This window comes from Phocoena phocoena, chromosome 17, assembly GCF_963924675.1.
Source record: "Phocoena phocoena chromosome 17, mPhoPho1.1, whole genome shotgun sequence".
NCBI lineage: Eukaryota > Metazoa > Chordata > Mammalia > Artiodactyla > Phocoenidae > Phocoena > Phocoena phocoena.
The window spans coordinates 9,818,582-9,842,135 of record NC_089235.1 but is presented as its reverse complement, the minus strand read 5'-3'; the positions used below and the strand labels follow the sequence as shown (position 1 = coordinate 9,842,135).

Genomic DNA, 23,554 nt, shown 5'->3' with positions numbered 1-23,554 from the left:
GTGGGACCTTCCCAGACCAGGGCTCGAACCCATGTCCCCTGCATTGGCAGGCGGATTCTTAACCACTGCGCCACCAGGGAAGCCCCTCATTTGATTTTACGTACTTTGAAAAAGCATGGCTGACAGTCACTGAAAACCCCGGAAATCAAAAGTTGCAAAAAACGAAGATAAATGATAATTTAACAAAGCTTTATTCAGGTAGTGCCTTTTCTCAGGATCTCCATCATGTAACAATATGAACTGAAAGTAATCAACTTTCTACAACCTCTAAACTGCATCTAAGCAGTAAAGATTACCTTAAGAAGTATTCAATGGTAAACAATAAATTCTAAATTTTCCATAAGAAACAAAAGAGGAGAGCAACAGTTAACAATCGGAAGGCTTGCCACAGGCTCAGGGTTTGTGCTCACCACTTCCTATTACTTCATTTAATCCTTACAGGCTCCATTCTCATTCATCTTTTTTAACTGATGAAGAAATCTAGGCTTGGAGCCTAGTGGACCCAGATTCCATTACAGGTTTATCAGCCTCCAAAGTCCACGCTCCCGGCCAGAATATTATACAGCAGCCTCAGAAGTATTTCAAAAGCATTCCATCAAAAAACAGAGGCAGAGCTACTGAAATCACCTTTTAAAGGGATGCACCATTCTAACCATAATATACTGTTTAACTCCTACCTTTGGCTTTTCAATCCAGTCCAATTTGAATGACTATCAGTTCTTACCTACACTCGTAAGATCAGGATATTTGGCCATCATCTAAATTTTCTCTATTGATAAAACTTCAATCCCTTTACTAAAATCTCCACAATTAGAATCCATTCAGGGACAGGGTATGAGTCTCTATTAGAATTCCTCCAAAATCCATCTATTCCATTGAGAAATGAGGAAAGAGAGTGGGAGGGGAGGGAAGTTCTAAAGAGAGAAAAGCAAAAAGGACACACAGGCCTGCCAGGATGAGACTATGTTCTAGTAAAACAGATTCCTGTATCCCTCTTTACAAATACGAGGATAAGGGAGAGCATAATTGCCTACTCAAGTGTATACTGTGACTTCCTTCCAAAGCACAGTGTGGAAAGGAGGGAAAAAGGGTAACTTCATAATGGAGAAACGTGACACTACCAGAGCCAAGTTGTCAGTCAACATCAACAGGCATATATGTTGGTGGTATGCATCCTTGACATGATGTGATGGAAATGGCAACTTTACCTATGTGGTCTTCCTCCCAAAAACTCATAACCTCATCTAATCATAAGAAAGATATAAGATAAATTCCAAAGGAGGAGTACTCTACAAAATATCTGACCACTACTCCTCAATACTGTCAAGGTCACCAAAACCAAGTCTGAGAAACCATCGCAGCCAAGAGGAACCTCAGGAGACATGACAACTAAAAGTAACGTGAATCTATCCTTGATGGCGTCCTGAACCAGAATAAGGACAATTTGGTTAAAAAAAAAAAAAAAAAAAAAAAAACTGAAAAAAAAATAAGGGATCAATATTGGTCCATTAATTACAACATATGTACCAGACTAATGTGAGATGTTAAGAGAAGAAGCTGGGTGCGAGGTATATGGGGACTCTCTGTACTGTCTTCCCGATTTTTCTCTACAACTGTTCTAAAAAATCGTCTCTTTGGAAAAAAAGAAAAAGGATAATGTAAAACGGCAACAGAATTAAAAAACAAACAAACTTGGACTGGATTTCTTTGGGACACACATTCTCTTGATTCTTTTTACCAACACTGTGGAAAAGATGAAGATTTTGAACCACTAGACTTCAAAACTCACTAAAGGGAAGTAATGGTTATATTTTATCAGAGTCAATGAATAAAATACAATTGGAGGTATTCAGTACTTATATTCTGAAATAAACAAAGAATGACTATCACAAATTTCACTGGTTTCCAAACTTATTTTTAAAAGAACATTCATTATTGCTAGAATAAGCCTACAAAGCTATATAAATCATAAAATTATAAAAATTCAGAACTGCAGAGAACCTAAGATGCATTCTATGCCAATCTCCTGAATTTACCAAGTGCACTAACAACAAAGGAAGTGATTTGTTCAGTGTCAATCTACCAGTTAGAAGTAACTATGTAAGTCTGGTCTTTCCAACTCCCAATTCTAAGATCTTCCCCTATACAATAATTCCATTCTGGTTACAGACGTGTCAGCAACAGCCAATGATGTTTTCAAATGACGTTCAAATACTTAAACCTCTAAGTGTGTTCTGTGTAAGGGGTATTCTTTGAAGCGGCCCAGGGTGGCAGGAAGGGATGCGGAACTCCCCCAGTGTTTCGAACTCTGCACTCACATCTTCCTTGTACACTGACTTTTATAAAGACAGTTTTCATTTACATTTAGTTCCAATGTTATACAAGTAACTCAAAATATGGAGTAGAAAAATTCTGAACTTAGTGCACAATTTATAAACAAACTGTATTTAAACTGCCACTACTACTACCTGTGGGTGATCTACAGGGGAGTTCTGCTCCTCACTATCACTGCACCAAGAGAAATGAGGAAAGAATACACATCAAGATTACGCAATGCCAAGTACAACTGACCCTTGAAAAACACAGGGGTTTAGGGGTGCTGACCCTCCATAACATACAACTTAAAGTCAGCCCTCCTCACACACGGTCCCTCCATATCCAAGGTTCCTCTGCATCCACAGATTCAGTCAACCTCAGATTGTGCAGTACTGTGGTATTTACTACTGGAAAAAGTCTGTGTACAAGTGGACCCATGTAGTTCAAACCTGTGTTGTTCACGGATCAACTGTTCTGTGATTAGAAAGCAAATGACCTTGAATTGCTCAGTTAACTTCTAACTGCAAGAATATTTTAGTTCCTAGACTACAATTACTAAATCTAATGTCACTAAGCAAGATAAAGCAAAGCCAGTAAGAATGAGGGTCCCAACTAAAAGTGAGGAGCCTCAAATGTAAGTACGCTGAAGAGATGCAAACCCTGTTTAGGAGATGCTGCTGCAATGTGGGACACCTGGGGTGCCTGTAAAACTGTGCCCTGATCGCAGGCTAACAGTGTGGTATGCAGCACAAAACTGAAACTCTGGTTTCCCCCATCTGAACGAGTGCCTTAGAGAGCCCGGCAGTGATTATCGACGCACCATTCAGAGTCACCACGATCCCATCTCCACAAGCTCTATCCAGCCCAAAGGAAAACGTCCACACTATTAAAAAGCATTCCTTAGGGCTTCCCTGGTGGCGCAGCGGTTGAGAGTCCGCCTGCCGATGCAGGGGACACGGGTTTGTGCCCCGGTCCGGGAAGATCCCACATGCCGCGGAGCGGCTGGGCCCGTGGGCCATGGCCGCTGAGCCTGCGCATCCGGAGCCTGTGCTCCGCAACGGGAGAGGCCGCAACAGTGAGAGGCCCGCGTACCGCAAAAAAAAAAAAAAAAAAAAAAAAAGCATTCCTTGGTACCAAGAATGGGGGATTAGGGTTATGAGACAGCTGGTGCCAAGACTTCCTCCTATTAAGTAAGCCTCGTTCTCTTTTGCTCTAAGTTTAGCGTTAAGAGCATGTAATTCAGCAAGCTCACTGGAGTGGATAAAGATCAGGATAAACTGTGATCCTTCCTCTCTTTAATTTCCCCACTTAATTTCAAATGGCCAACTAAATCGAATGACATAATCTATTTGTACTTGAAAGGTATGTCAATCAGGAAATTCGTAACAGAGCTGACAAGAATGTTACGTTTTCTGGAAGGCAATCTGTATTTATAAAGATAAAATGGAAAGAACACAGATATGAGTGAACAATTTTTATTGAAACCCTCAAAGATTAAAGAGGACCAAATGGTGAGTTTGGGTACCATAACAGAAAATCTCACCTAACTGTACCATCATTCACAGGAATGAACAAACCCAAACACGACAAAATTTAAATTCTCATGTAACTGCTACAAGTGAATGTAAATGAACTAATCATTTTATCATAACCTTTCTCTAATCATATGAAAAAGAAGGGAATTTACATGGCATAACAAAAGATATGCAAAACTTAATGAAACACAATTCTCTTAAAGTTCTCAAACTTATTTTTATAGGATGCAGAATGCACTTGAAATGATTAAATGACTTAAGCTGATTCTTCTTTTATTGCAAACTGTTTTAACATCAGCTTAACCCCCATGCATGGTATTCAGAAAGAACACAGCTTTTGAATTAGAAAGATCACTTAAGTTAAAACGAGGATTGAACTTAGGAAAAGGCTGGGGTTTCTTCTGAAAGGAATCTTCAAGTACCAATATGTATAGAGAAAGAATACTAATTTTGGTTACATTTTCCCCCTTACTGTTAAATACACAAACTATATAATACCTTTCAAAATAAAACACCCACGTAAGATAACTTTAATTAAGAAACATTCAAACCAGATCTTGGAAAAACATTAAGCAAGAAAGTTACTGGGCCAATAATGTCTTAATTTGTGATTACTCAGAACGCTGGATCAGTCTCCTGCTCTAGAGCCCAGTTTCTCTCCCTCTTGGTCCCCACAGCTAAGAAACCTTCCATTAGTTGTGCTACTGAGACAACCTCTGATCATCTCACTTAGAGGAAAAACATTTTGCTGTACACTGACAGACCAAGGAGGGAGAGAGAAGAGGCACTCGGAAGAAAATTTAAATGAGGAAAAAAACTGACCAATTGTAAAGTTTTGTTTTGTCTTGGTTTTTTCCCCAAAGGAATGCTGCACCCATTTCACTTAATATTAGAAATCCAGGTTAAAGGCACTGGGATGTACTCCTCGCCATGAGTAGACTGCTGAGTTACATTTGACATTTCTGAGTCTGCTATTGCAATCAGCCTGCTTGCTGAGTGTTTCCGTGACATCTCTTACACAGAAACCTAATGTAAATTAAACAAGTTTCAATCCGTGTATAATGTAACTAGTTTTATAAAAATATTCAGAGTTGCTAATAAAGCACCAAGAAGAAGAGAACCTCAGAGAGAAGACTCAGATCCTTTCCACAAGGTCACCCCTGTACAGTTTTCTCTAACAGGACCTCCCGAGTGACAGTGTCCCCTCTCTGACATGTCCTACCTATATAATCCTAGGGATGCAGAACGCTGCTGTGGTGACTATACCCAAATGCCAATTTTCATTACAAATAGTTACGAGACATGTTACTACAAGATTTCATGGCTTACTCTTAAAAAAGGTAAAATAGGTGCAATTTTCCTTTAAGAAAGTCTTTATTTTGTAATATACTATTAACATTTTGATGTTCCCTTCAGTAAACACTGGTAACTATCCTGGGACTACCAAAGCACTGTGAAGTAGCTACAAATACTGTATTGGTTTTCACTTGAATACAGTATTTGTACATTTTAAGAAAACATTGTACAAAAAAAATCACACAAATGAAAGCCTCAAAGAAATATCTGTCACTAAATTTTGAATCGAAGTGACCAAAGACCATAGTAAATGAAAACATTTCTAAACATGATGTAAACATAAGTGGAGTAAATGCAAAACATCAAGGTACTCAATCTACTGTATTGCTATTTTCATCCTTAACATATCTTTCTACGTAGCTTTCTCCTTTTGGAACAGTAATATAAGGGGCAGTACATTATTTCATAACCATGTGCCATCAAATCAGTTAATACAGATGTCTGACACATAATTATACAAAATCAATTTGTTTCAAGATACAAAATTAATGTTGATATGTAATTAACGAAAAAAATAAGATGTTAAAAAGATAACTATAAGAATACCCAAATATATGCTGTATTCCCATTTATATAGATCTGATCAATAAAACATCAACACATTCACTTAGATACTGATTTAATCCATGGATCAAGGCCATATTTTCAAATATTTTAAGGATGCCAGGACACTGCAAAAGCTGGAGAAAGGAGTTGAGGAACAATATATGCTTGCTAAACAAGAACTATGTTTATTTAGCTAGTGAATACCTAGAGTAATAAATTTTTTACTTCATGATAGCAATCAGGCTCGCAAACACCCAGAAATAGGAATTAAGGGTTTTAAATGTAGTTATAAAGGTCATAAAAAGTCTGATTAGACTGAGGTACATTACTCAAAATTTTGAGATTCATTAAGTGGTAGCAAACAAAATAATTCCTCAGACAAATGCACATTTTTCAGTATACATATTATTGGGGGAAGGAGGGGAGAAGAATGTGCATTAACTGGTGAAATCCACCAAGCTGCATATCAATATTCTGTTACACCAAACAGTTTGAAGACAAGGGAAATGTTCTAATATAATCTCAGATTATGTTTCATTTGGCTAAAATAGAGCATAAGGTTGCTTTGCCATATTAAAAGTTTACTACAATAATTTTCACATAAACATTTAGACTTGAACTCCAGGACTAAATATGGCATGATTATTTTGCTTTTAATCTGTCAAATAGCTAAAAATTGACAATTTAAAAACTACAACAAAGAAAAAGTTGAAGCAGTGTGACTCTTACATCATTGAACCACTTCTAATGGTTAACTGTTAGTATTTAACAAATTCAAAGAGTTAATGAATCCTTGCATTCATTCAGTCTTCTGTGCCTTAGCTAGGATGCATAATTACAAAAGACAGCAGATACTGGTAAAAGCTTCAGGACAGAAAGTGCTTGACGAAGTTACAGTTCTCAAGTGTGTTTGGTGAGAGTATAAGGGCAGACGCGCTGATGAAAACCATTACAAGGAGAGTCAGTTCTGTGTTAGAGTTCAAAGATGTCACCTTAAGCAGAAAAAAGCTTTAATAACGTCTTCTTTGACTTATTAGGCATTTCCAGAGTCTACATCATTAGTGTTGTATAATTCTAACAGGACATCTTCATATGGTTATTGTTTGTTTCTATTTCTCTCCTGAAAGAAAAGCACAAAGACCTTTAACAAAACACCATCATTATTTAATGATTTAAACTATATGCATTTATAATGTAAACCATCTCCATTAGAAGTTCTTCAAATACTAATTTTCAAGTAATTAGCTAAAAACGATTTACTATTACCTATACACACCTCAGTGTGATTACCACAAACCATTTTAAAATAAAGAAGTCCAAACACAAAGACCTAGTTCAGGAGATTATAGGTCCTCACCACAGCTCTGTTTTCCCACAGAATTTTGTTTAGGTGAGACTATTACAATAATGTCTTTCTAGCCCTTTCAATGAGTTTTTGATGGTGAGGTATCAAAATAGACCAGAAGTCCTCTGAAGCAATTTGAAAACTATTGGCCGAGGTAGGGTTAGGAGGAAAGGAAAAGAGTTGCATTAAACTGCATTAAATTAAGCTTTCGGTATTAACTTAAAAAAAAAAAAAAAAAACACTGAATCACAAGCTTCCTCCATATCCTACTCTCAGATTCAGCATAATTTTTCACATGAAGAAATATTAATAATACTTATTATAATTTCTTTTAAGAAAGCAGAAACCCCTTGAACGTAAGTTGAGTGATGTTTTCATGATGTTTATTAACCAAATTATCCACATGTAATACTTATCCTTGAAAAAAAGCATGACTAGCACTCTGCATGCCTGTCAAGTGAATGCATTATGTAGTTTGTTTGTGCCATCATCTGCTTTAATGTGTCATTCACTGGTTCTCATACTTTAGCAAGCATCAGAATCACCTGGATGGCTGTGGAAACACTCACTATTGGGCCGCAAAGGTCTGAAGCTGAACTTGTGAGCCTGCAGTTCTATCGAGTTCAAGGTGATCCTAATACTGCTGGTCCAAGGACCACACTGAAAGCCACTTGTGTCTAACACATTATAAGACTCTCTATTTGTGGTTTCACTACTCCCACTTTTCTATAAGTAACACATGCTCCATAATAAATATGTATATACTTTGCCAATGGTCAAATTAATGTCCCCATCCCCTGTGACACCATCAGAAAGCTGTATTTTAAATTCCAAAGAGGGCACTTTCCTGGTGGCGCAGTGGTTAAGAACCCGCCTGCTAATGCAGGGGACATGGCTTCAAGCCCTGGTCCAGGAAGATCCCACATGCCGCGGAGCAAGCCCGTGCACCACAACTACTGAGCTTGCGCTGTAGAGCCCTCGAGCCACAACTACTGAAGCCTGCACGCCTAGAGCCCGTGCTCCACACAAGAGAAGCCACCACAATGAGAAGCCCGAGCACCACAATGAAGAGTATCCCCCGCTCGCTGCAACTACAGAAAGCCCGGGCGCAGCAACAAAGACCCAACACAGCAATCAATCAATCAATCAATTTATAAAAATAAATTCCAAAGAGAACTTTAAGTTCTTTGTTACTAAAGTCCTTTCTTTTTCATCTTTATATATTCCTAGACTAGAATAACAGTATTTAATACAGAAAGCTAACAAATGCCCTACTATAACTACAAATGAATTATTTCATACACCCATAAGCATCAGTGAGATATTCCTAAAGAAAAAAACAAAAATGAAAACAGACACAGAGCCAGCTAATTAATCATGTTTCAAAAGGATAAACAAAAACAAAAATCCAACAACATAAACAAAGGAAATAAAAGACAAAAAAAGAATTTGGAACCAGGAAGCTGCAGTCTAATTTTACAAAGGCCCTAAAGCTTTTAAAAAACCAGCCTAAACATAAAGGAAATTTATTTCTCAGCTAAAGGAAACAGATTTGTATGAGAAATGTTGAAGCCTGCTTTAATTAGCTGGATATAAAACACGGTATTACAGATGAAGCAAAAAGTGGTAACAGCTCACTGCTTATTCCTCCCCATGAAATGACTGATCAAAACTAGAGAAATTCATCAACTCCATGAAAAACCCCAAAACTACAGAAAAAAAGGGCAATACTACTTAAGGATAAGCTAGACAAAGAGAGGTTTAACCTGAGGGAGATGATTAGGTACATGAATGAGGACCATGTTTTATTTAAATAGAAGTTAGAGATGCTGTTTCATTTTGAACTGTAATCAATTATGGTACCTTTAACTGAATCAATAAAATATACAGATTAAATCTATGTACATAATGCATAACTTCTAACTCAGTGGACAGGAAAAGAGAAAAAATTTTAAAACTCCTTTCCTGTGGTAGGACAGGAAAGGAGGGAGAGGGGAGCTTGAAAGGTCTAGGTGAATTAGAAAGCACAAAACATAAAATGGCAGAAATACACATTTATATTATTTATACATTTTTATCAAGCAATCAAAAAACGGAGGTTCATTAACGAAAACACAAGAGCTCAAAATTAAAAAAAGAAATCTAGTTACACATGATTTACAAGAAATTAACCCTAAACATAAGGACACAGAAAGCTTAAAAACAAGCCAAATGAAGACTTAGTCAACTATATTAATATCAGATAAAGTGGATTCTAAGGCAAAAACCACTACATACTGAGTAAGAAACATTTTTTATAAAAAGCTGTAACAGTATTATACTAAAAATACAACTTTACATATATTAAAAGTTTTCAGAATTACAAAGAAAACCTGACAGGTTCCTAATTATAGCAGGAGAATTTAACACATTTCTCTTAGTAATTGATAAAGCAGACAAGTTAATGAAAATAAAGACTGAATATACAGAATACAGAAAACGGAGCCAAATCATTACAGGGTTCACAATGAACAACCACAGAAAGGAACTATATGCCAGACCAGAAAACCACTCTAAATACCAAAGAGTCAGTATCATACATAGCATATTTTCTGACATCAATTTTAACAGCAGAACAGGTAACAACAAACAAAATCTTACCACATTTGGAAAATCTAAAACACATTTCTAAAAGTCTCCCAAAAAATCATAACAAAAATTCAAAAATTTTTACACCAGTACAATATAAATATACTAAATCTAATAAGGCCTGAAAAATAAAATTAGAAATTTAATGTATAGAATTTAAAAAAACATTTTTTTAAAACTGAAAAATAATGAGCTCATCATCCAACTCAATATGTTAGGAAGTAAGTAGCACTGAGTCCCCCAAAGTAAAATGAATGAAATAAGACAGCAGGAGAAAATAATGAAACAGAAAACAAAGATAAAGAGAGCCTAAGAGAACAAAAATAAAAACTGGTGTTTCGGGGGTAAAAGAAGCTGACAATAGAAAAATCTCTGGAAAGACTGATTTTACAAAAAGAAATGAAGCATAAATAATATCGCGAAGACTCACACAGCTAAAAAACATTAAAATACTATTAATGCCAATACGAAAAAAAGCTTAAAACCAAACAACTTCCTAAAAATAAAATTTACCAAAACAAATTCAAGAATACAAAGAAAACTTGAAGACTTATAATAAGTAAAGAACTTTAACCAACAATTAAAAATCTACCCCAAAGAAAAACTCGCAGGCTCATGTGGTTTCACAAGAATTCTGTACTTATACCAACTGTTCCAGAGACTAGAAAAAGGAGTATTTCCTGATGTATCTTGAGGTTGGCAACACTTTGGTACTACCTTCAGAAAAGCAGGAGAAAACTGAGTCCAGTCTTACTTGTCAGAAGGACCTCTTAAGGGCTGTTCTGATGGTAACGGAGTGTATAGAGGAGCAAAAGTAGAAGCAGGAAGGCCAGTAAGGAGGCTAGCACAATCATCATCCAGTACAATAATAATAATAATGGAGGATGGAGAGCTAGTGGAAAGTGTTTAGATTCTGGATCTATTCTGAAAACAGAGCCAACAAGACTTACTGATAGATTGGTTAGATATGGAGTGTGAAAGAGAAATATTGCGAATTAGTCCAGTATTGTTGGCCTGAACTGGAAGGGCAGACAGTGGTGCCCTGTACAAAGAGGGAGAAGGAAGACTCTAACATTCTTGATCCTTCTGCATGACCACACTATAATAAAGAATGACTTTACAAAGATTCCAGTGCCCACATTTGCATTTGATGCTTTATTGTGTGTCAAGTTTAAGAAAAGAATAGATGCAGTCTAATAATATAAAAACTATTCATCTGTACCAAAGATCAAATAACCTCAAAGTGTACTATAAAATGGAAGAGTTAGGAAGAAGGTCAAATAGTGAAAATGGTGGAGGACAGTCATAACATGTGTTAGTTCAGGTGGTCCAAATGAGAGTAAAAACAGGGTTCTAAGACTTAAGACTAATTCATGCTTTGAGCTGTGATTTAGTTTCGGCAAAATAACATCACTCATCACAGTAAAATTTTTATGTGCGGTTTTATTTTGGTTTTAGAGTTTTCACTTAATTTTATGTTTAAGTAATACAAGTAATAAAATTACAAGAAAAAAGCATAAAGATCAAAAAGAAATAAAACGGTCTCTATTTGCAGATGATATGATCTGTTAGGCAGAAAATCCTAAGGATGTTCTATTAGAACTACTAGAACTAATAAGTGAATTTAGCAAGGTCACACAATATAGGACATTTCTATTAATATAAAATTGTAGCAAACAACTGGCAAGACTGAAAATACAAATTACATTCACAATAGCAGTAAAAATTATATAAAATACTTAGAAACAAATTCAGTAAGAGCCATGTGGTTTTCAACAGTGAAAACTACAAAATTTTACTGAGAGAAATTATGTCTGTCTCTCCAAGACCTCTGAGTTCTACAAAGAAAGGGTTATTGGGGCTTCCCTGGTGGTACAGAGGTTAAGAATCCTCCTGCCAATGCAGGGGACATGGGTTCGAGCCCTGGTCCGGGAAGATTCCCATGTGCCACGGAGCAACTAAGCCCGTGCGCCACAACTACTGAGCCTGAGCTCTAGAGCCGCAAACCACAACTACTGAGGCCTTGCACCACAACTACTGAAGCCCATGCGCCTAGAGCCCGTGCTCCACAAGAAGCCACCGCAATAAGAAGCCCACGCACCGTAACGAAGAGTAGCCCCCGTTCGCCGCAACTAGAGAAATCTCACGCACAGCAACAAAGACCCAATGCAGCCAAAAATAAATAAATTTTAAAAAGAATAAGAGCTATTTATCTTAAGTGGCTTACTGGTAACCTTTAATATTTACCTGTTGAATGAATAAGGGAACAGTTAAGGAAAGAACACGCAGGCTCTAAATATATGGTGATAAAGGTTGACTAGAACACAAGACATAGGCTAGAATTGTCCGTGGAGTGTGGGAGGAGCGGGATGACACTACTTCTCTGGAACCCAGTAACAAGGTCTTAAAGCCGAGCGAAGGAATCAATATGCAACCATATTCTGGAGTGAGATTTTGGACTCTTTATGATAAAATGAAAGTAATAAAATTATTATACTACATACACACATACACACACACACACACACACATATACTATATATCCTGCAGGGAATTGGTTCCAGGGCCCCCGTGGATATCAAAATCTGAGGATGCTCAAGCCCCTTACAGCTGGCCCCCTATATCCACGGGTTCCATTATCTGCAGGTTCACATCTGTGGATATGGAGGGCTGACTGTAATCATGCATTTGTTGCTAAAGAAAAATAGACAACTGAAATACCATTCAATTTAAGGATGACTGTTCACACCATAATCGATGTTTAACCCAATAATCCATCTCCTAAAAACTCATAAATTTCTTTATCAACATTGGAACTTAACATAGCCACTATTAACTCTCCTATGGGGTGCCAAGATAAATCTAAGGGGAAAAAAAAATCAATGTTATAAAATGCTAATTGAAGTACCTCTTTCCCCAATTCTGGCTTATAAAGAATTATTACTAAGCTCAGAACAGAGTATTACTACAATAAAAACAGAATCATCTTGATTATTCAAATATCACTCAATGTCTTATCATAGAATTACTCACTTAAATACGTAATGTAAGTTTATCCTGTCACGTGTGATACATCCTGGGCCAAAAACTGTTTTCCAGAGAAATTTTCTTTAAATTTTACAGTGAAGATGAAAGGAAAAGCAAGATTTTATACACTGAATTTGTTTCTGTTCATCATAATCAACTCACAAATAGACAACTACAATTGTAGAAGGGTTTACTGAAAGGTCATCAGATAGAGACTTCAACCATTCTTGATCCTAAGAACTGCAATCTGATTAATGGGAAAGCATTAAACTATATGTTCCACTTGAGAAAAAAAGAAGTATAGAACTGTCAGGAAAATGCTTACTGCTAACAACAGTAACTACTACTAAAGTAACTACAACTGAAGTAATTTCTTGTATATTAGCACAAACTTGATTACTTTGAGACAGACCTAAACATCATCTCATCTCAGAATCAAAATTATTCCAATTGTGAAAAAAATTATATCAGGGACTAAACTTTACTCTTTGGAAAGGCTCAACGACACAAAATAGCATAAATGATTAAAATACACAGACGGTTCTGGAAATTAAAACTATTTAATAAGGATTTTATTACAGTTATGCCTTAAGTTCATCTCAAAGTTACAGGTACCTGAAAACACTAATTTTTCCTATATGGAATTTTAAAAGCTATCAAACTAAAAATCTCACCTCAGACTGTTTACTGATCAATAAGGATTTATAAGAATGAAAGAATATAGTAGAAGCTAAATGATGCACATTCAGTATAACAAAGGTAAAATTTCAGTAAAAGGTTATCTAAATAGTCAAAAGTAGACTCTACGGCTATGTAGACTACCTGAATTTATACTGGACATAATATACTCAAGACATTAGCAGTTTTTTGTTTTCTTTATTTTCCAATTAAACTAGCTTTATCCTTAGAAGTAATATACAATTCCAAGTTAAAGTAAAAAAGTAAAGCTCCCCTATCCTCCTCTAGTCTTTTCTATTTCAACTTCCTCTGATAGGTTACCACTACTGACTTTAACTGGCCTGCTAATATATACATTTCTTGACTTGTCAATTCGGACACTATCAATTCCCATTGTATATGACGAGCAATTTATCACAGTGAACGTTATATTCTCCTCTTCCCCGTCCCTACAATAGAACTCACTCTATCTTTAGTTCTGGTGACTGTCCTTATGACTTCGCCCACTATGCGCCAAGCATTAGGTGCTAAGGATTCAGCAAAGAACAAAGCAAGTCCTGCTCTCAAAGAGCATCTCCAAGGTCAGTGCTTCCCAACTGAGGGCTCCTGTCGTTTGTCTAAGACCACAATGCCATTTAACAGACGGAGGCTTACAGCCCTGAGGTCCACTGTATACAATGAGAACCTTCTGACTCAAAATGCATATGGAGTCCCTATTGATGGTTCTAGTATAACCAGCTACCAGGTGTTATCCTTCTTGAATTCCTTTTTCATTCTGCTGAAATACCTCTTCAAGTTTCTTATGAAGGATATGTAGCTAAGCTCTTGTACACCTGAAATCTTTATTTTGCACTCCTCCCTCACAGATATTATTCGACACTCATCTTTAAGAACATAATTCTATGCCCCATTCCCCTATACTACAAAATATGATTTTATATGTGTCCAGAGTTGTAGATGACAGAATTCTGGTAACCGTCTGACTCTCCTTCCTGTGTAGCTTTCTTACAGGCCTTTTGCTCCGAAAGCTTGTCTCTTTATCTTATCTTTTTTATCTTTTACAATTTTAAATAATCCTGCTGGTTACTCAGTGAGCCCATCATTCTGAAAACATGTATCTTTTGGCTCTGGAAATTTTTCTTTAGTCGTTCTTCCCTCCAACTGTTTCTTCCTGTACTCTTTTTAAAGACTCCTTTAGATACAGTGGACCTCCTTTCCACCACATCTTTCACACCTTATATTTTTCATCTCTATTATTCCACATTTGGGAATTTCTGATTTGAAATTCCAGATGATTAGCTGGATCTAAAACATTAACATTTTATTAATCCACTTGCTTAAAAAGAAACATTTTTAAAAACTGCTGACAATCCTGTTTCTCATTTCCAAGAACATTTTCTGGTTTTCTTTTCTTTTTCCATGTGAACCCTAACAAATCAAATCTTGTTGTATAAATTACCTTCTGCTCTCTGAATACCTATTTCTTTTAGAGGATTTGTCTTGGTTTTTTCATCAAGCTTGATTTTAATCAAATATATCAAAGTTATGTGTTCAAATCTAAGAATGAAGAACTATACAAACACTGCAATAACTGGCATGGATTTTTCCTGCAGTTTTAAGTTTCACGACCACCCCTCAGTCTAAGATAGCCTGACTTTCCAAGTTTTATATGAACAGACAGGGTGTGTCTGGTCAGCTCCTCCATAGGCTGCTGTACTGGCAAAGCAAGCTGGGGAATTCCTCCTCTGCTAAAATAACCAGAAAAGGGGCAAGAAAACAGTCAATGAAAAAGACCCAGCAATGACAAGATGGAATTCGTTTTTTTTTAAACTTCTTTTCTGCTATCACAAATAGGCTAAAGAACTTAAAGAGAAAAATGAACGCAGTAAGAAGAGAAATGAAAGAAAGCTACAGTAACCACAAAACTAAATGTAAAATTTTAAACTACAAAACTTCTATTAAAAAGTATACAAAAAAAATTTTTCCACACTTGGGGAAGGCAAAGATTTGAAGTCAGGTTAGTATAAGCCTTCTAAAATAGTTCTTATTCAAAACTGTTTTGGTTATTCTAATCTTAGCCTGGATCTTATACTACAAAAAAAAGATTAAAAAAAAAAGGCTTAAAGGACACTCTGGACCAACTGACAGAATATCACGGTTACATGAGAGAATATCCTTATTCTTAGGAAATATATACGATACTTTTTTGGGGTAAAGAGCCAAGACGTATGAAACGTACTCTCAAATTGCTCAAAAAAACCATAAAGCAGGCATTTTTCCTGCTGATAGCATTTGAGTTGTTCCCTGTTATTTACTAGTATCAACTGTACTCCTAAGAACATTCTTATATGTATTCTGGGGTATGCGCGAAGTTTCTCTTAGGTATAGATATATATCCTGGAGGAAAACTGCTGAATTACAAGGTACTGAAACATTCAGCTTTGTAAGAAAATGCAGCACTACCCACCCACATGGCTATATCAATTCAATGCTCCCACCTGCAACTGTATAAGACGTTTTGTTGTTATACAGTCTCTCCAATACTTGCGATTATCAAATTTCTTAATTTTGCCAAATGAGTGGATATAAAATATTTTCTCATTATAGTCTTGATCTGCATTTCCTGAATTACTATTAAGACTGAATCTCTTTTTACACTTATTACCCACATTTATTTCCTCTCTCATGAAAGGATTATCCATATCTTTTGCCCATCTTTGTAGTGGATTATTTTTTTCTTAAACTGATTCACAGGAGTTCTTTAAATGCTCTTGACAACTGTCTCCGGTCAGTTATGTTCAAATTCCTCCCAGTTCCTAACATGTCTTTTTACTTTCTTTAAAGCATCTTTTGATGAACAGATTTTAATCTAGGCAAATTTTTATCAATCTTTTCTAAGTAGTGCCATTTTTTGTCTTGCTTAAGAACCCCTACTTTACCCAAGGTCTCTGAAGGATGTGCACCTGGGAAAATGTGACTGCGACATATCAGAAGCTTTGAGGAATTTCAGCTGAACACAAGACAGATGGGGTCACATTAAAAGAGAACGTAAGTAATAACTTGCAACTCCTTTTACTTAAAAAAGAAAAAAGGCATAACCAGTGAAGGAAATCCTAGCAAAACACCACTAATTTGTCCTTTTTGATGGAGCAAAGGAGGACCTAGAATAGACAGGAGGCACATCCTTCATCACTGGGATGCCAAGAGTATTTGAAAGTAGTTTTGCTGGAAAGCCAAAGTGCAAACACAAGCGTACCTAAGAGGAAATCTACAAATGAGTATCTACAATTTATGCCTGGACAAGGACTTTAACAGCTCCAGAAAGAAAACGGCAAGAACACTTGATATCCCAAATGCCAAACAGTTAATAAGCAGGGGAGAAGGTTTCCTGACATGGTGGTTTCAAACTCAAAGGAAAGTCAAATTTTAACTACTAGCATGTCCATTGCACTGGCTCTCCCTTCTTACTCTTCACAGGTTGATGAATCACTTAACTGGTAAAGTCAACATACATCATGGCTCTCCCATCTCCACATTTGCAGTGGAAAGAGAATATGCAACTAACACCAAGCATTAAAGCACACACACACACAAAAACAAACCTATCTGGGGTCAAATACCTGATCTGGATGATTCTCTGCCTGGTTTAATGATGACAGAAAAAAAAAAAAAGCAGAGTCTTAAAATATTTTTTCAGAAAAAAAGGATACTAACAAAACTATAATGAGTTCAGATAGACACTGGGGAAAGATAAAATACAAAGGGGAAAGAAAAGATAGTTTGGGGGGCATACTGTACCCTGATGGTGGTTACACAAATCTACAAATGTGTTACAATTCATAGAACTGTACAGCCCAAAAAAGTGACTTTCACCGTATGATTTAAAAAAAAATTTTTTTAAGGATATATACACAAATATTTATAGGAGCTTTATTTACATTCTTCAAATCTGAAAGCAACCAGATGTCCTTCAAAGAATGAATGGTTAACAAACTGGTAAATCCATACAATGGAAAGACAGAATTAAAAGGAACAAAGAACTGATACGCAAAGCAACATAAACTGCAAGGACATCGTGCTGAGTACAAGACTCCAGTGTTAAAAGATTACACATTGTAATTTCATTCATGTGAAATTATGGAAAACGCCTTATATAGAGAGAGAACTGATCAGTGAATTAATTACTAGTGGAGGGGAGCACTTGACTAGAAAGAAGCAGCAAAAGGTAATTTACAATTTTACTGTGTGTTAATTTAAAAAAATTAAAGATATGTAAGACGAAGGAATTTAAAAATGATAATTACAGGAAGCAGAAATAAGCTTTCAACAGTCATCTTTGTGCTCAATAAAATCAAGATGAGAATGGCCAAGAAGGGGAAAAAAAAAAAAATCCAAGTGGACTCTGGAACAAGGGATTCAGGTAAGAAAACAACAGGTGTGAAGGGAGAACTAGATGTGGTAATGTAAGCAAACTAACACTGTCATTGAAAAATACAAAACCTCACAAATCACTGAACGAACACAAAATCAAATCAATGACATGGAAATTCAATTTTGAGAAACTCTCCAAACGCAAAGAAAAATAATGAAGATAAGAACCAATGGCATTCAAGGACAAAGATTCGATATATTTTTTGACATTACTAGGAAAAAGAAAAAGAAACAAATTTGGCCTACAGATGAAGGAATAAGGAAAACTATAAGAGACCCATACTGTGCACATTCCATATACATGTTCACATAGCAAGAATAAATTTTGTGCACACAGACAGAAATAGTTATTTCCAAAGAAAGAAAATTTAGGCTGGCCCCAAACTTCTCCATAATATAAAACTATAAGTAATAGACTATAAATAGAAAACTATAAAACAAAGCCTGAATGAAAAGACTGTGACCCAAGATTTCTATATCCAATAAAACTGTTGTTCACATATCATGGCCAAAGAAAGGCATTTTCGGGATTTAGAAGCGCTTAATAAATATATTACATCAAATTACTCTTCCTAAAAAAAAAAAAAAAAAAGATGATGGTAATAAAACAAGCTAGGCTCCAAATTAAAATGTCAAAGGTGGGTTCAGACACATTATAAAAAGACTGGCAGTAAGCCATGAAACAATTTAAATGTAAAATTTTTAAGTTTAAAAATATAAAGTTTAGGGCTTCCCTGGTGGCGCAGTGGTTGAGAGTCCTCCTGCCGACACGGGTTCGTGTCCCAGTCCGGGAAGATCCCACATGCTGCGGAGCAGCTGGGCCCGTGAGCCATGACCGCTGAGCCTGCACGTCTGGAGCCTGTGCTCCACAACCAGAGAGGCCCGTGTACCGCAAAAAAAAAATAAAAAAATAAAGTTTAAATCGTTGTATATATGAAACATAAATAATTCCTGAGACAATTGTATAATAAAAAAAATAAAACTAAGATAAATTTTCAGACTGGGAAGAGGAGAAGTGTGGGAAGACGTACAAGGTGACCTGTCCTGGGTGATGGAAGCAAAGAAAAGTTGAATCATTTCTCCTGATTCACTGTTTGTAAAGGCACTTACAGTGGGACAATCTACTCAACTGCTGAGCTCAAAACCTCAGAAGCTACTCTTGATCCTCCTTTTTCCCTCACTTCCCGCATTTAACCTGGAGAAAACTCAATTATATGCAGCAATTCACTGGAAAGGTTGAGCAGGGCCTTTAAGAGTCATACGTATTATTCCAAAGCAAAATTTCTAACAATTCAGTGCAGCAATCACTAGCACGAGAATCACCTGAGGTGCCTGTAACAATACCAGGTCCCTTATCAAATATATCAGATTCTCCTTGAGTGGGTCTCAAGAAGCTGCACTTTCAGGGAGCACCCTAATTGATATTTATACGCCATAAGGTTTGGCAGGATCATTATTTCAACATTATTCAGCGGTGAGGATTGTTATTTGAACAGTTCCCTCTTCTGTACAGACTAAAAAGCCACAGGATACTCAGGCACACACAAACAGAAACGAATCACTGATGTTTTACATACAGATAAAGTTGAAGTTCGTGCTTTATCTTAATTTCTACATAGAAGCTTTCCATAGTAACCAACATAATTTACTGGAGAAGAGTCTAACTTAAGCCCTGCTTCATTTGAAATTTAAATGTATTGTCTATGGAAAAATCTGCCAGTTGCCTATTCCATCCATTCTCTTTCCCTCCTATAAATAGGACTCTGCAATTTACTTTTGTAGCTTGGAACAGAAAATATTCCTCAGCCTGTCGTGCTCTATGGGCTCTGTGATCAAATCCCGGCCAACCTGACGCAAGTATAAACAGTGTGTAACTTCAGGATACATCTCCCTTAAGAGTCTCACAGTGGGCAAATAACAGAATTAGAAATCAAATTCTGCGGAGTTTAAGTCCACTTCTCAATTCTAAGCTACCTTCCTATAAAGTCAAATCCTTACTATAGTTTGTACAAGTGCTTTAAGTGTACAAGTTATGAACAAGCCTCAGGAATCTTGGGGGAAAATATCTATTTATCATAAATACAAAATGTGTAGTACTTTAAAAGCTGTTTGTTTCAAACTCCAAATACATTTTCCCGTAAAATTAAAGTTTAAGATTAGCGACTAGAATCCCTAGCCAGTTCTTAAGTCTGCTTAATTACAAATGCACAACTCAGGGCTCTGATAAAGAATAAAGACCTTTATCACCTGAGGAGTATGAACAAGCAGGAAGCAAATTCAGAGTAAGGGTCACCCTTGGAAAGGCATCCGAGGCCTTCACGGGGGTCTGCAGAGTTCTGTTTCTTAAGCTAAGTGGTTGGTTGCCTTCAGAGTAAAGTTCTTAAACTCAGAATGTAATATTAAAAGGCATTAAAGATTACAATCCATACACACCACCCCAATAAAAAGACCCTACACACAAAAATCACTGTACTCTTACCCTACGCATGGCTTCCTCCTCTTCTTGACGCTTTTCATAATGTGCAAAGTCATCAAAGATTGAGGTGGTGTGCTTGAAAGTAGCAATTATTTTAAGCACTTGCTTAGCTTTTTCTAGGGGTACCTCTTGGGTGTCCCTTGAATTGGTAACTGGTTTGTTGTCATTATTTTCTAAGCGAATATGCCGTAACTGGTTATTGGGAACATCTTTGACAAAGATCCATTTAACTTCAAATTTGCCCTTCCACTTATCCTGAGACCAGACACCGGCATACGCGTTATAGTCCACAACAGACTTCATCTCAGCCACTCCACAAAAATGTCCACTGCCATTCACGCTGAAGAGCAAATAGAGTGGGCCCTTCCCATTCAGGGAACGGTAAGCGGCATCCAAACGCTTATTACCATGCTCAGTACTACACCAGATAGAGTACTTAATGGAACGGTGAATGTCATCCTCAGAATAGCTTTTAATTATAAACACCCGTCCGTTCTTCAGGTTCCAGTCAAAGTCTTTGGGATTGTAGTTGTTTATGGCCTTTAGCTTTTCCAGCACTGGATGCACTTCTACACTTGAAGGTGAAGCGCTGGCAGGAACAACACCTAAACCAAAGTTTTCACCTCCCCCGCCACTGTTCTGGTGGAAGCCCGCCCCCCTGTTCCGAGGAGCAAGCCAGCGATTCTGCAGCGGCTGCGGCTGCGGCTGCGGCTGTGCTTGGTGAGGCTGGGCCTGTGGCTGCGCTCCCGGCTGCGGCTGCGGCTGCGGCGGGGGCAGCTGGCCTTGCACCAATGGTGGCGGCTGAATTAACGGCTGAGGCTGCTGGACTAGAGTCTGAGGAGGCAGAACTGGTTGGGCTGCTGGAGCCTTTACCACTGACCCCTTTTCATCCCAAGTTCCAATATTCATGTTGTGTTTTATAGGAGGTGGTGGCACGGCGGAGCCCCCGATCCCCACGCTGCCCTTGGGTTTGAGTTTCGGTTGAGGTTTGGCAGGTTTTCTGGCAATGGCAGCCCAGGAGGTTGGCTTAGGCGCTGCACTGCTGACGGGCGGCACACTATTGGCTGCAATGCTAGTCATACCACTGCTGCTCAAAGCTGTTCCTACAGTTTTTGTCACTGCGGCTGTCAGGTCACCACCAATTTTCAGTCCAGTCATGCCTTGCTCAATACTGCTAATGCCAGGCACCTTACTCAAAGTATCATTGCCAAATCCAGCCTGTCCATCAGTAATAGCTCTCCCAAGAGAACTAGGTGGATAGCCGTAACTGCTACTATAAGCAGAACTTTGTGTTGATTGTCCCTGAGATCCACTTGTCCCCCATGTAGAGAAATCAGCATTACCAGGAAAAAAGTTAAATCCATGTTGACCAAGAAATGGAGGGGTATTTCCTAATGCCCCAGGTTGACTAAACACACCATCTGGTATATAATGATGTTCTCCATTACTCATTTGTCCATAGGTTGTCAGATATGGCATAGGTTGGTCTCCAGCTGTGGACCATGCTGCTTCCCCAAGAGAATATGGAAATCCAATGGATGGAGCATAGTAACTAGGCATGTATGGATCTGACATTGGTGGATAGCTGTTATTCTGGAAAACAAAAGACCACAATCAGGACAGAAATAAGATTAGGGGGCAGAGAAACATCTGAAAGAGTAAAATCAAATAGTTTTAAATAAATGGAAAACAAATGCACTTGTTCCAGATAAAGTTAAAATTTCAAATCGTTTTATCAAGGAAAAACTTTACTGATGACTTTTTATTTTATCTGTAATGAAATTACAGGGTATTTTTTTGCGGGGGTAGGTGGGTGGGGGGATATGGTGGGGATTATTTTTGTTTAAGAGCCAGATCCTCTGCGCACGATTTAAAAATACTCTAATTTCTACAAAAAGCTGATTTATAAAGTTTGCAGAGACAATGATTGTTAGCTTTATTTTTAGCAACTGATGAACAAAAAATTTATGTGCAAGGATTAAACATGGAAACTATGCCCAATAATAGAGGAATTACAGTTTATCTCTATGATGGAATCCAGTTCAGCAATTAAATTTTGTACGTTCATAAAGAAAAACTAGAATAGAGAAATGTTCACACTCTTGAGAGGAAAAACAAAAAAAGATTCAAGATTATACTCAGAGCATGATCCATATTTGTTTTGTTTTGCCTTGCTCATTTTGAAAAAGAAAACAAAATCCTAATGGTTTCTTAATGGTTGGTTACAGGTGCCTATTTTCTAAATTTTACGTAACAAATTTATCACCTTCCTAACCAGAATTTTAATTTAGAAATAGTTAAGTTCCTATCATTTTTTCCAGAATTACTGTAATTGACCTTTATTTTGAATAAAATTAATCATCCATTTAGTGATTTGCCAAAAATCAAAGCTTATTAAAGAAAAAACTCAGTCAAATTTGTTACTAGCCAATGTAAAAAATAAAATATTCTACAGATTTCTTTTGAAAGTACGTTTCTTATGCCAAAAATATGTCTGATACAGCCAGCCCTCCAATCCACAGGTTCTGCATCCATGGAGCAAAAATATTCAGGAAAAAAATTTCCATAAAGTTCCAAAAAGCAAAACTTGAATATGCCACACGGGCAACTACTTACATAGCACTTACATTGTACTTGGTATTATAAGTCATCTAGAGGTGATCTGAAGTATACAGGGGGATGTGCGTGTTTTATGCAAATACTACGCCATTTTATATACGGGACTTGAGCATCTGTGGATTTTGGTATCAGCTGGGGTCCTGAAACCAATCCCCTAGGGACACCAAGGGACAACTGTAATAGATTTTCACTCTATGATTTAGGTGTGATTTTTAAAGCCTTGGACAGAGCTTCAGAATTTGTAAAATCAAGCAAGATGAAAAAACTAAGCTAATATCTAGTCAAGACAATTTGTATTCCCCTCCCAAGGGTCAATACCATTTTGAAGGCTGATTATTCACTTTATTTACATAGACATTCTAAGTTCCCTGGAGCAAAGTGGAGAATGCAATGGAGCAAAGTGCAAAATGGAACAAATCCATTCTGGTTTTTTTTGGCTGTTACTCTCTTGGGATTATTCTGCCACTGCTTTCCCACTCAAGAAAGTATATCAATATAAATATGTGACAATTACATCATAGATACTACCTGGAATTCGTTTTATTTTTTAAAGGCCTATTATTGAAAACTAAAATGCTTTACTATTACTATTAAGTT

The 23,554-nt window shown here is 37.0% G+C and overlaps 1 protein-coding gene across 1 annotated transcript in view; it reads right to left on the bottom strand.

Moving 5' to 3' along the window:
• Positions 1-4,122: 4,122 nt before the first annotated feature.
• Positions 4,123-23,554, bottom strand: part of YTHDF3 (YTH N6-methyladenosine RNA binding protein F3) — a 32,881-nt gene continuing 13,449 nt past the window's right edge. Inside the window, exons 4-5 of the mRNA XM_065895116.1 lie at positions 20,342-21,931; positions 4,123-6,873 (exon numbers count right to left, since the gene is read on the bottom strand). Of these exons, the coding sequence (XP_065751188.1) occupies positions 6,850-6,873; positions 20,342-21,931 (1,614 nt within the window). The 3' untranslated portion in view covers positions 4,123-6,849. The remainder of the gene's footprint in view (positions 6,874-20,341; positions 21,932-23,554) is intronic.